At 38.0% G+C, this 14,725-nt stretch overlaps 1 protein-coding gene and 1 long non-coding RNA gene across 3 annotated transcripts in view; both read left to right on the plus strand.

Annotated features, from left to right (window-relative positions):
• Window positions 1-8,740, plus strand: LOC308060104. The gene is made up of 2 exons (XR_013926605.1): window positions 1-3,898; window positions 5,487-8,740. It is a non-coding gene; the product is annotated as an uncharacterized lncRNA (long non-coding RNA).
• The window catches only part of PAPSS1 (3'-phosphoadenosine 5'-phosphosulfate synthase 1), a 47,964-nt gene extending 37,616 nt beyond the window's left edge, over window positions 1-10,348 (plus strand). For both annotated transcript variants that reach the window (XM_080378361.1, XM_080378362.1), the window contains exon 12: window positions 9,614-10,348. In XM_080378361.1, coding sequence (XP_080234487.1) covers window positions 9,614-9,752 — 139 coding nt within the window. In that variant the 3' untranslated portion in view covers window positions 9,753-10,348. The remainder of the gene's footprint in view (window positions 1-9,613) is intronic.
• Window positions 10,349-14,725: the final 4,377 nt, after the last annotated feature.

Raw genomic sequence — 14,725 nt, forward strand, 5'->3', positions numbered from 1 at the left:
TGTATTTTCGTTTTAAGACTTCTTGAGCAATAGCTGCCTTTTACCCCCTGCCCACATAAAAAAAATGTTTTTAATTAAATTCATATTGAGCAAAGATGGCAGTGTTTAGATGTGGTTTTAGATCATGAATGCAACTTGACTTCAGCATGATTTGAATGTAGTTTCACAGCACAGCTAACCTGATCCAACTTTAGTTGCCACTGGAAGCTCCCCTTTTCCTCACAGGTACTGGAGTTTCTCTAATTCTGGAATATGTTGGCACAGACTGCCAAATCCACAGAGAAATATTACTATTCATTATAATGGTAAGATTAGCTCTCTAGTGGTTTACCTTTCTAAATATGCTTCTCACGTGCCAGGTTTGCATCAGCTATGATGGAAGGAGAAACAATGAGAGAGTTCAGAGGGAGAAGATAGTGGACAAGAGGGTGACAAATAAGTGTTTGCTCTGTCTAACAGTAGTGCAAAATGGTGCTCTAAATTCATTGAATGTCACAGTGTTTTCAGCTGTTTGGGTTTTTTGGTGTTCTGAATTTGTTTTTTTCATCCAGTTCCAGGACAGGTAATTTCACCTTCTGCATGTTCCAATATTTTCTTTCACTCGTGGTACAGCAGAGTCCAAAACTCACCGTATGTGTTGCTATGGTGGCATTGAGTGGGACTGGGAAGATGTCAATTTAGTTTAAACATCTTCATTCAGATTATTGAACTGCTGTACTTTAGGTTTTCATCAAACTGCAGTTGAAGTTACTATTGAAATACAACCCGAATACTGAAATACAAAGTCAAGCAAGACTTTTTTTTTTTTAATTTTTCTATATATTGTAACTATTTCCTATTACTTCTAACTGAAGAAGTATGTCTGTACAACACAGTTCATCTTTCAAAGCATGAAATCAGCATGGGATGGACTGATATGTAAAAATGAACCTGTCTCTTACCTCTTGTAACCACAGCGTAAGCAGCTGAAGAACACTTGAGTATAAGTCTTCAAAGATGTCACTGTGGCTTGTGACAATCAACCAACAAGTTTTATTCAGCAGCTTGTGTGTTTCTTACCATGAATTATATTAGTAGATAGTATGCTGGCTTAACCTTGATTGTAAGTTACATAACTGCTTCATTATTTCAGCAGTAAATTACAAGCACCTGAATTAGTCTGCTTTTATTTTTTAAGGCTGCGAAGTGTTAGTCTCTTACATGACTAAATATAACTTTATGGCATGTTCTTCTGTTGTTTGGAAATCATAAGCAGCATGGTAAAGGCAAATCTGTTGAAACCTGACAAGAATTAAAATAGTTTCACTGTATATTACTCTGTGATGTCCATATGTGTTTAGAAATTTGATGATTTGCTACATTGCAGATGTTTTAAAATTGAAGCTAATCAGGGAGTCTTATTTAGCAGTTGTAGTTTGCCAATGTTGTTCTTTCTTCCTCTTCCCTCCCATATAGGCAGCATTCCAGCATAATGTTCTCCTTAGTACTGTGAAGCTTCTCTTTGGATGGCATTGCAGCAGGGTTTTTTTGTTTGTTTGTTTTTTCTTTTTCTTTCCTCAAGTGATGCTGTAGACAGTAGCATCAGATCAGACCTATGCCCTGATACGTATGGTATTTTCATTAAGAGGAATTAAATCAGAGGGAAGGATATTTCTACTGTATCTGACATGAAAGCCTTTACCTAAACTTACTACCTCTTAGCTAGCTGTTGAACACTTCACTACCTTTGTGCCTTTCATTGAGATGCATCTAGAAGTCCTGATTGCTCTGCACAGTAATTATTGTGATGCAAATACTGATAATTTTATGCAAATATCTATCGATTATAACATAAGGTTCAAAAGGTTGTTATAGTAAATACTATGGATATTTGTCCTGTTTAAGTAATTCAGCAAGTTTTAGACAATACATAAAGATTAAAGTGAAATAGTTATACTGGTATGTCACTTCTTAATAATTTGGAATGGAAGGGGAATGGCAATGTGAGAGGCCAGAATTCCCATTACATGGAACATAAAATCTTTGTAGAATAATATTGATTCTGTTATCATTGATACTGTACTCTTAGCAGGATAGATTTGATTTAAATCAAGGAGAGTAAAACTATACCTCTGTCGTTAGCCAGAGCAAATGATTAAAAAAAATCTCCGTGGTAACAAGTTTTGCCTTTTGTCACAGACTGCATATGCACACTCTTATCCTCTCATCACGCCTGTGGGGACCCTTTAGTTTGAAGCATTTCTTTCTTGTTTCTGTCACTGTTTTGGAAAAAGGACTATGCAGCTATTAACGTGCAGTTTTGCCCTGCTGCTGTCAGAATGTAAGACCGTTTGTCTCGTCCTTCCCTAGGTGTCGTTTGCAAGCTACAGAGTGTGCTGGAGTATGGCAGCAGCCCCCTAGATGGCAATGTGGACACATGCAGGCTCCCTGAAGAGAGAGCCATTATTGCTCCTGCTTGCCATAGACAGAACATTGTGGTAGGCTCCAGACAGAGCTTGGATGGGTGCAGCTGGCTGCATTTCAAGATAGTCTATGTAATGCTGAAAATGTGGCAGACTCCTGGACCATGCAGTGTTTGACTCTGTAAGGAGGATGGCAGGAAACACAGGATTGTTTGGAAACAGAAAGGATTCAGTACTGGTAGAAGACCCTTGGGTGCGAAATAGTGATGTTCGTGGAAATCATTCCTCAGTTCACCACTTAACCTGGTGAAAAACAGCATGAAAATGTAGGGAGGAGGGTTGCATGCATAGAAGCATTGCTCTGACTTGTTTTGGAAATGGATAACTTGATTTCTATTGTACCTTTCTTAGTTCTTTAAGGCTTAGAGACTTGACAAAAAAACTAGGCAATTCAAGAATTTCCATCACTAGTGGATGCATGGAAGGTTATGGCAAGCAGGTTTCCCTTGGACTGAGCTGTAGCTGAGCTGTGTGTCTCAGCTGCTGGAAGCAGTTATTCTTTCCCAGAGTGGTCATCTCTTCTAGTCTTTCAGGCCTCCTATACTCCTTTACCTGGGAGAGGTACCTGTAAGAAGCCATAATGGACACCATCTGCTATCCTGGGTGTCTCTATAATTTGGCAGAGTTGAACCATGCCTGGTTTAGCAGCAAAGACATGCCAAGTTTCTTGCAGCTGGACTCTTTGCTGATGTTAGTGAATTATCTTTCCGGTTTTGAAGGCAATCCCAAGCCATGGGGATGGTGAGGGATGAATCTTTGGCTAGTGGTGAGAGGTTACCAAAAGCTTGATTCAACTGCCAGAAGGATGTCTGCCAAGCTGGGGCTGCAGCATTAGCAGTGGCAGAGAGTTGCTTTCCTCATGACATCTCTAAACATTTATGCTCAGCTTTTATGAGAAAATTTTAACACTTGCTGATAACATTCATAGTATGCCTTTGGGGTTAGGTTTTCACATGCTGGGTTGGTGCTGGTCAGCTATGTACCATAAGATACTGGGCAGCTGTGTGATACCTTACTGTGGCTGAGCTGCTCGTGGCAAGCCTAGGAAGCATCAAAAAGCCTACCACTGGCTCTGCTTCCAAATCAGTAACAAAGACCCTTACTTCTCAGGTGTGCTGGCCGTGATTCTAAGAGGTCATTTTCTTACGGCCTTCGGTTCCCAAAGGTGCAAGTGCTGATTTTTGTGGAGCTGATACGGAAGTTAAGTTTGTTTCTTGCTTCCATTAGTGTCCTCCAGAATGTGTGCTGCCCTTGGAGTTTCAATAGATCTGGTGCATCTGCTTGGGAACAGCCTGGAGAACGTGACTGTTAACTTCGAGTGTCAAGGCCTCATGCTGCTGGTTAATGGTGTTGAGCTGCTGTGGTGCTGTGTTGGAGCTGAAGTCGCCTGGCAGCACTGTATCTACATGTACCCCTGTTTATAAGGAAAGGCAAAGGTATCCTGGTTGCATTCAGGAAAAACCATGGAGCGTTGTGTGCGAGGAAAGGGGATAAAAAAAGACTGATGTAAAAGCCTTTATTCTAGCTGCACAGCAGTTGTAGTTGCAGAGTGGTGCACAAAGTTTAACTGGTATAAACTGGTTTTCTAAAGTTACCCTTTAAAGTAGTAAGACCTGTGAACAACCAATATCTTGGAACTATATTTGTATTTTACCTCATGAAGCCAGCACAATTTTTAATTTGTTTCTTGGACCTCTTAGAACTAGGTTTAGCACCTCGTGGAACTGCAGTCTTAAAACATACCTTTGAAAAAGATGTCTCTAAAACTAAGATTTAGGAAGGGGGTTTGAGGAATGCATTTGAAGCAATGTATTAGCAGGACAGGTAGAAATAGTTTCAGTTTATTTTCCCTTTGGTAAAAATGAGGATAATAAAGGGATTTTTTTTAAAAAAAAATATTTTATTGTTGAAGTCAGATAGCAAGCCTTATCTAAGTATCTATGGGAAGCTTGAGCATTTCCACTTGCACAGAATTCTGAGGAAATAATACAAATAAAAAATAGCATGAATATTGGTATAGTCCTTTGCTTATTATAGTTTTTATCCTTTCAGATTTCATAGAATTTTGAATCAGTAATTGAATATGTCCAAACATGTTTTGGAAAAATGTATAGGAAGTATTCTAGTTGTAACAGAGAAATTACGAATGAATGTCTGACCTATGAACCACTATTAGACAGAAGTGTAAGGAAAAAACAACCAAAGAAACAAGCAACCAACAAAAACCACCACCATTCCCCAAAAAATCCCTACCCAATGCTGAAATCCTTTCAGAAAAACAGTTAGTGTATTTCTTCAGCCAAAAAGGCCTCTCAGTTACCACAGACAAGTGTAATTTGGGATTGGTGGCTTAATAATAGTAGTTGTTTGGGTGAGCAGAGATTCCCAATTCTTTACAGAAGATCAGTCCTATAAAATGCAGCCACAGACTGCTGCTGAGAAAAAACTCAATTAAGAAAGGAAATTAGTTTGGCAATTAAAAAAGCCACAGCAGCGTCTGGAAAAATGGTTGTGTGTGGGTTTTTTTGTGTTTTTGTTTTTTTTTTTTTGTCCTGAAAGAAAACTGATGAGATCATTTTGGCTAAAAGAAACCCCTAAGTAAGGTTACTAGAGCAAACTGTTAATGCTTTTTGTAAAATGTGAATGAAATATGTGTGAAAAGGAGAGATTTTAACTTTAGTTTATTCCCAGGACCTTTCATGTGTTTGGCATGACTGCTTTAAATACTGTAAGTCATACAGGACAGCTGTTCCAACTAAGTATGTACTGTTCCCAAATCTGTTTGGTGTGATACCTGATGTTTAAAGTGATACTAAGAGGCTAAGATGAACATACTTGACTGTCCTCCTTAATTTAGCTAAGTGAAATAATGTTAGTACCTAATGTAGGATACCCTGAAACACTAAAGCAGCTCAGAAGACTCAAACACTGCTGCCAGTCAGAAAGGAATTTCATTCACAGCAGGTAAAGGATTTGCTATGCATATGTTGATATTAATCTCATTATTATGTTCTACTTTCACAGAGAGTTTGTTCACGGCCAGTTAGGTTTTGAACCTATCTGATAATAGCTGGTTCATTCAGCATCATGGGGCATTCCCAAGGCATAACACAGACTGACATGGCAAAGACTTGACACTGTATGGGGCAGTGTTCTGTTCCTGTAGAAGATATGGTGTAAGTCATGACTTAATGCTGCAAAGGCAGATTTAAATACAGTGAAAATCCTTCTGAAAAGGGTTGTAAGGTTAGGTTTCACCTCATGACAGATCCTGTCCAGGAAGTTTGAAGTTGGAGAAGGAAAATTGTTATGGGACTAAACCCCAAATAAGGAGACTGGGAATAGTCTTAGGAATTAATTGGATCTGAAATTTACCAGCTGAGTAGAACATGGCAGTTGTTTCAAAGCCAGATGAGGGCAAATAAGTCATGTTATTGTTGTATTTCCATACATTTGTTTCCAAATAACCCGTATCTTGATGAATGGGCAAAACTATGAATGCATGGTCTGTACTTTTATTGTGTTTCCTGTATTTAAGAGTCATTTCTTGGTACCTCTAGAGCACTAGGCATTACTCTCCACAGAGAATGGGAATTTCAAGAACGTCATTTGCACAGTGCCAGATACCCTAACAGAAGGTGGGGGTTCCTGAGATTGTGATTGATCTTCATTGCTCCCAAGTGAAAAAATCAGTTACATAACATATTTTATACTTAGATTAAACCTGTAGGGAATACTTGTTGAAGCGGAAAACATATTCTTCTCAGTCATTGTTTTAAGGTACTGTATTGACACCTCAGAGATACAGCAGAAGTTCCGTGTAGGACTGTGGGCATCTTCACGGAGTCATTTCCTGCTTGCAAACTGGTGGTAACTTCTTTGTTTTGTCACAAGAGCTGTAAGGTCTTTGAAATCTTAGCCTCACACACTGCTCTTAGTGTCTGAGTTCATAACAATGTGTAAAGAGCTGTCATTGCTGCTGGGGTTACTTGTGGTACTATAGTAAAAAACAACTACTGAATGCACGAAAATAAGGGAAATCCATTTAACAAATTAAAACATCAGTCTTTGTAAGTGACGTGTTTGAAAAGATTGCTTTTCTCCTTTTGCTAGACATATGAGAGCACATCAAAGCTACATATTTTCTGTTGGCCTACCCCTGCCCAAGTAAGGAGATTTCATAGCATGTGTGCGTAAGGCTTTTTCCACACTGCAAGTGTAATAGGGTTCTAGGTTGCTATGCCATGGAGCACATACCAGTCTCAATGTAATATGTCTCAAGACTGGTTTTCTGTTGACAAGTTTTGTTGTGGCTTTATTTATGCCTTTTTTCCTCTTTCTTTTGGAGAATGCTTTTAATTGCATTGACACCAAATATTATGTCAATACTAGTCAAAATCAGTTGGTAGTAAAAGGTCAAATCCATGTTACAGGCATTTGCTAACATACGATGTGGCTCAAAGAAAGCAGCTCAAATTCTAGCAGCCACTGAATAAAAATTTCAAAAACATTTAAGTTCCATGCGCAGAAAAGGCTTGGGTTAAGTTTTATTCATAGTCATTCCAAGTCTCACTTGAGAATGAAATTTGAATGGCTTTGGCATTTATATTTCATGGCAGCTTTAATAGTAAGATATTTCCCCCCTGTCATGTTCTGCTCAAATGCATTTTGTGTAGAGTAGCTTCTAATATCCTCAAAGTTCACTATGAACAAAATTACCTGACTCTTCTTTCTGGTTCCTTTTTCAACAAAATCAAATTATTCATACTGATATGTTTTGCTTTCATAATGCTGGTGATTCACATCACAACACAGTGCCAGTACTATTAAAGCATTTCTGGTTAGTGGAGATCTCAGTTTCTGATATTCAAGAGATTTGATCTTTACTATCAGTAAAGACAACAAGTATTTGAGTGGTTATTCAAATACTCTGTTTTAGGTATGGAAGTGGAGGTTAAACTGGAAACAATAAAATTGAAAATGCAGTAATTTTAAACAAGGCAAGAATTACTGTGTTGTTTCAACATACAGTATATGTTGCCAAAGCTCCATTTGAGTCACTTCAGTGTTTACTAGTTAAGGTGTTTTTGTTTGGTGTTTTTTTTTTTTAACTAAAACCCCATTCAAAACAGTAATTTTGGATAAGGAGAGGTTATCATTAATACTTTTGTACTTGTTAATAGTATTTCTGAAACATTTCTAGAAATGTTATGAGATGCTGAATGTAGTATGTTTCTTAAATAAACCTTGTTCATGTTTTCTTTCCTCTTAGGGTTTCTATAGATCTCCTTAGCTTCTTTTAATGTTTCTCTCCTTGGTATCTCCACTTCCTAGAGGTGCCTTTTATGCAACCAGCGATGAGAAGAAGCTAAAGGAATTGGGGGTCTTACTGAAGCAAACTTATATGGCATATATAAATGTGTTGTCTTAGTACTTTATTTCACTTGTAGGGCATGGAAATTGAGTGTTTTTCTGAAAACTTAACAGGCAAAGTGGCGATAAAGCAGCTAAAATTTTTTAATGCATGAACTTTGGTATTGCTACCACACCGTAGAGAGAACCACACATGGAGCAACTTTATAGTACTTACTTTACTATTCTCTTCCTGATCATCTGAACACTTAGTATTTTTTCACTAGAATTAACCAGGCTTATCACCTCCCCACATATGTTTTATAGAAATAGTTTTTGCAAAGAACACAAGTTGCCTTCAAGCAGCGTTAGTGAACAGTAGGCATGTCTCTGCCAAGGAAGAAAATTTTCAGGCATTATAAATAGCAGTGACATAACTTTTTCTCCCATGGGCCTACATCAACTTTAAGTTTTCATTTTTGCATAACTTATACTTTGCAGAATTGAAGCACAGTAGGGTTTTTTTGCCTTGTGACACTTCAGGAACCCACAGTCCAAAATTGAGAGCAGTAAGAAAAAAGCATGTATGGCAGTGCTGTTGTGTAAATGTATGCGATCCAAATCAAAAAATTATGGGGCTAGTGGTTTTGTGAAAGGGAACCATGGAGTGCTTTCTGCATCTTGCTAACTTCCATACCCTACTGAGCGTAGTTCAGCACTTAGAGCCAAGTTCTGCCCTCTGATGTGCACACTTGGCTCTTGTTTCTATCTGAGGCATGTGCATCTGAGACCAATACTTGGCTATTATTTCAAACAGACAAGTGAAGAATGAGTAATGCATACATGTTGCAAATTGAACAAATGGCATGAGTAAAATTGCGTATTTAATTTAAGAATAAATTATTTTTCCTTTGGAGCATTTGATATGCCTCTGGTGTTCTGGTCTTGTTTTTCCTGTTTCAGTCCTGTGAGGAGTAAGTGTTTAACTCGTAGAGCTTCTGCTGCTTATGACCACATAACTGAGAAGTTAATATTCATTTAGATTGTCATGTTAACAACGATAAACAATCCTGATCTGGGTTCATTTGTGTATTTGTCCAACTGAATTCTGTTTTTCAGGAAGAAACATTTTTAGGGGAAGGTAATTTTATTTTTCTGTAGGTTTTTTGTTTATTTTGAACTGTATGTGCCACATTACTGATATGAATATATTTGTATATGCATGCTCAGTGGCTTGCAGTGGTCCAGCTGTGGAGCTTGCCTCTAGACTCTGAGGCTTTTACTTTCTCTGTTCTGCAAAGTGTCCTTCCCTAAGGTTTCATGCAGCGTTGTTTTTTTGCATTCCGTAGTGGCACTGAAGTGACCTTCTTCAAACCAGCACATAGGGCTGGTCCACTGCCATGGCAGGGCAAGGTGCAAAATGGGATGCCTGGCAGAGAGCTGAGACAGCAGGTGAAGGAGACTGTTGTCTCTCAACAGCAGTTACCTGTTTCCTAATAGAGAGAAAGCCAGGCTAGATGGACTCATTTCAGTCCACAGATCAGTTTGACCATGACCATGCTGCTAAACTTCTGGAGTTACCTAGTAGAATATTGTAGAGGGCGTAGAGATTTACTGGCATTGCTGGCCAGTGTCTGGAAATGACAGTTGCTATACAGCATTATACTCCCAAGAAGAAATTTATAAAGTATCAAGAAAGCAGAAGGAATATGAGCAACTTTTCTTGCTTTTAAAATGTATTATTTTTCCCTCCTCTCCCTTGCTCCTCTCCCCTCTTTCCCCCACTCCTACTTTCTCAGCCATGAAGACTTTGAATTTATATCGGGGACCCGCATGCGCAAGCTGGCTCGAGAAGGACAAAACCCGCCAGAAGGCTTCATGGCTCCTAAGGCTTGGACTGTGCTGACAGAATACTACAAATCCTTGGAGAAGGCTTAGGCCTCTTATTAACTGCAGATCAACCTTTGACGCCTGATTTATTTACGAGAAGGGGACCACACAGTCACCATTCATGTTGCTTTGTTGTGGTGTCTGTCAGGAAGTTCCTCTCTGAAAACAGACTCTTTCTCCTTAACTTAGCATCATTCTTTGCCTGGTCTTATGGGTTCTATTATGTCCTGGCACCTAACTAGCTGCTGGTTTTAATGTCTTCTCTTTTATTACAGTTAATATTCTTGCAGTAGGATTTTTAACTCTTGTCTTTTTTTATATTTTACTGCCTCTGTCCTATAAGTTCTGCAGCTGTTAAATAGATGCAGCATTTTTCACATGTTATTTAAAGTGCTGAGTAGTGTCTGGTTTTAGTAGTTTGTAGGAGAAAAAGTAACGATTAGACCCTTAACTATGGATAGATTATCTATAAATCAAAAAAGTAAATACGTTCTAAAAATCTGTAAAAGTGTCCTCATCTTTATCTCATAATCATCTCCAGAAGCACTTAACATTAATTTCTCACTATATGTAATGAAAAAGCAGATTTTTTTTTTTAATGTTGCATAATTAAACTTTTTTTGCTTTCTTTGTTTAGTTTTGGAGTTTATTGAGTTGTCTGGTGATTTTCTTCTGCTTTGGACCTGTAGAGATGGCCAAGTAATGAATAAAAGAAAATATATGTTTTTCACTTTTAATTGATAATTAATCTAGGTAATTGGGCTTATATGTGCTTGTTGCCGTAGGTGTCAGTAGGGAATGCTGTATTTTATTTGATAAAAGTTGCCAGGTTTTGATTCCAAATATACTTGTTCAGCCTTCTACAACTTTAAACAAAATATGACAGACCAACCTTGAATTCATGTGTCATTGTTGCAAAAAATTTTTTTTAAAAAAATCCTTAGATCTTGGCATTCCCTGACAAACACTTTGTCCTGAGGTTAATTTTCTAGGTTTTTTCCAAGTGTCCAAAGAATAATCTCTTAGTTCAGATTTGCTTGCTTGAAAGACAAATCATATGTTCTTCAAGAACTCCTAAAAAATCCTGAAGTTGGTGAATTCAGTATGTGAAACACTAACTGCTAAAGGAAAACATTAAAAAAAAAAAAAATGAACACACCCCCCCCCCACCTCCCCACCCCCCGCAGTTCTTTCAATGTAGAGTAACACTGACCTATTGGGATCTTTTGAAGCATTTGCAAGTAACCCTTCTTAACCTATTAGCTATAAACTGTCTCATACCCTTATCACAGAAACTTATTTTTCTGTTGTTAAACAGTGTATATAGGAGGAACTGCTGATACGGCCTGCTAGTGAGCCTGGATGAAGCATATGTTCGTCTAGAGTTTTTTTGGACAGAGGGCAGGTTGTGATGATGTGTAATGAATGTGATGATTGCTACTTGCAGTATCTACTTGTTCACAGTAGTATTTAAGATAAATGTTTTGAGAATTACTTCCTTCTCTTTTCTTCCTCTGTCTCTTCAGAGAGATGTAGGAAGTATCTTTTAATGGGATTCTTACCTCTGATAGAAGGTAAAGCAGAATTGGGAAAAGACAAGAGGCATGTTTATTAGCTAACCACAACAATTACTTGAGACTGTGTTTTGGTGCTTTAAAGCTTATTTCTTCAGAACTGCTGAACAGATTTTCTTCAAACTTGGCTTTCTTTTTAGATTGTATCAATATGTAGAATGTGTGAAATCCAGAAGAAAGAGTCAGTTCATCTGTTTGCAGCTGTTCATGCAAAACTTCAAATTTAACCATGAAGATGAACAAGAGTTATCAGCTGCTAAATTGGGATTTGCTATTGGGAGTTTGCACTCTTTGCTGTCAGGTTTGATTCTTCTGCTAGCTATGATGAAAGGTAATAAAAATATTTTGGCAGAATACAGGTGAAAGTATATAGAAGTCAGTGTTTTAAAAATGCTACATGTAGTCCAGAAAATAAGTGGGAGTGGTAAGCATGAATGTGAATCAACCTGTAAAGTTAATTTAGAAGCAGGAATGCCTTCAAGCAAATTAATACCGCTATAAAAAGCAGATCTAGTTTTCATACTTAGCTGGTTTGATGCTGAGGCCCTGTTGTTACAGTGCTTCTGGAAAGCATTCCTTGCAAAGCTCTGTATTAAAGAAGCTTTCAGGTTTATTCTAAATTTTAGCCAACAGCCGTGGCATTCCCAGCGTAATGCTGATTAAGAACAGGAGCATCTGGCTGATTTGTGGGCAGAGCTTGCTCTATACAACAGTATTTTCCTGTATCATATGAGTTTTATCTGTAGAGTTCAAATTTTATCTCTTGTCTGCAGCCACCTTATTTAAGGAAGCTGTACTTCCAGGAAAAGGCTACCCCACAAACTGTTCTTTTGCCAGTGTGTCTCTTTCTTTAGCTTTTCTCTCAGTGCATAGCATTGTCAGTTGGCCAGTCCTAACATTCTGTTTTTAACAGTAGGTTCCCCCTTATTAAGGGTGCTATGTTGTTTGAGGTCTTCTGAGACAACAGTTGGGTGTCTTCAAGGAGGCAGTAACAAGGACTAATGAGATAATGGTTGTTGCACCCAACACCTGTCTTCCCACACCTGCTGTGTCACCAAAGAGCAATGACCTCAGGAACACACCATACAAAAGTAATAATACTCTTGAACCATGTGAATGGATATGGGGACAAGCCTGACTTAACTTTCCAGTGGGGAAAAAATATAATTCCATTGTCTTATTTCTTCAGTTCCTAAAATCAACTCCCTTTTTTATTTTTTTTTTTTTCAAACTGGAAAAATAGAGGTATCATGAATCTAAGCAGTTATATAGGTGTGTTCTTTTCTTATGAAGAACGGCAAAATTAAATCTTCAAGTATGTTCTTTTTCTAAAGGTCACTTTGCTTTAACAGTCAAGAAGAGTTTTACTCTGTTCATTCATCTACCCTGTAAAAGGTTCTTTACCTGGTACTCATGCCCAGAATAATTTACAGCTATTATCCTGTGCTTTTGTATGGTCTCAGGATGATTATTCACTTCTAGTTGATCATTCTGAGGTATTGGGCATGTGATGTATGAAAGTAATAACACCCTTGATCCGTATGGCTGATACAAGGACAATGTGGACCCAGTTTTCCAAAATACAGGGATTAATGAGGTAGGTGGAGATTGCCAAGCCCTAATCCTTGGGATTAAATGAATGGTACAAAATTACTACCTCTCCTAGGTGACAGTAATAATTTCAGATGACTTTGATTCCTGCAGTACCTGTGAGCAGCTTAAGAAAAAGGCAAATTGTTTTTTTTAAGAACCTCATGGCTGAGAATTCTGTTTTCCTATGTGAGCTCCTGTATGCCTGTTTTTGACTAACATGAGTATTCAGGGTAAATTTTCAAGTAAGGATCTACACATTGTGATTGAAAAATAGTAGATGAATTCTAAGGATGATTACTTCTCCCCTTTTTTTCTTTCAAGAGGGGATCTGAGCACTAACAACTCGGTAAACCATCAGAAATGTCAAATGGGAAATAATAGACCAGGTCACAGTGGGTTTTTAGATGCAGTTTGGAGCTAACCAAGCTTGTAAATCTGGAATAATTCAGTAGAAGTCAGGAGGGGGAGGAAATAAGTGGATGTCTTGGTGTGGTGGTGGAAATAGAACAGGGCTACCATGAACTGTGTAGCCAATACTGTAATTGGCTTGGGTTTGGACCTCCCTTGCATTTCATTTTTCCTTAATGTCAAAAAGTTCCACAGGTAGGTCACATGGAGGGTTAAACTTACTGCCTTTCCATACTGCAAAAAGAATAAAAATTAATTTGAGCATCCTGATCAAATACCAACAGAGTAGCCCAGATCCTTTTCCCTTCCTGATGTACTAAATGTGCTAATGTATTACTCTGTTCCCCTGTAAATGCTGACAGCTTCAAAAACAATAACATCCCCTATATCTCTGGTCATGAGCCTTTAAGCTTTTGTGCTAGGCACTGTAGGAACACAGAAAAAAACTCTCATCTCTGCTTCTCTGTGAGTCAGAAGATGAGTTTAATGCATCTATGGCACCATCTCCAAAGACAGGGAAAGGGAAAACTATTCCTTCACTTAACATAGGAGAATCCACAGGAAAAAGTAAGATGGAAACTGATTCTTCTTTTAACTTTGCATGCATGTCTGTTTGTCCATTTAGAGGGACAGGATTTACTGTGGTGCTGTAACACTAGTAAAAAATATGTAGGAATTCTCCTTCTTAAACCTGACACAGAATCCTTTACAACCACCCATAAAATAACAGAGAATTCAACCTGGAGTAAATTGGCTGAATTAAATGCAAGAATGAAAGCAATTGATAGCTCAGAATTAGTATTTTGTTGTTCTTCATAAACTTGTCTTGGAAACTTGCTTACCGAAATTCCTCATTTAAATGCTGTTAAAGAGGAGAGTGATACTAGTTCCATTTTTTTCATGTTAAGAGTTTTTTTTACAAGGTGGAGCTGAGAAGTTAGATTGCCAAGGGTAAATTTAAAGCCCCAATGGCCAATTTCTTGGATAGGAGAGTTCCTTTCCAGCAGCCAAACAGGTGTTGGGTAAACGTGGTTTAAAGGAAGACTGTGCTGATGTTTCTGCTCAGTTGTGTTATTTTACCATGGAGAAAGCCTGAGGGCTGGAATAGCAGTGTCTCTTTTAAGTTTGCTTTCTCATTCACAAAAAAACTTTTAGATTATGAATATAGCTAGATTTTTACTAGGCTTTTGAAGTGTCCGTTGAAGGGTTGTCTTTATGCAAGCTCAGTGTCTGCCCCTGTGGTATTAGGATTTTTAAAACCTGTATCACTTTTCATTATTTAGTCTTTATTAAAATCACTTACTTTCTTCTTTATGGGATGGGATATGTGTGCATGAGCCAGAATCATGCTTTCAGCATTTCCAGAGCTGTTTGCCCTAGAAACCTCATCTTGATATCATTTTGGAGTGGGGAAGGCAACTACACTGAAAGCTAGAAAACACTACT

This window comes from Falco punctatus (assembly GCF_963210335.1).
Source record: "Falco punctatus genome assembly, chromosome: 1".
Taxonomy (NCBI): domain Eukaryota; kingdom Metazoa; phylum Chordata; class Aves; order Falconiformes; family Falconidae; genus Falco; species Falco punctatus.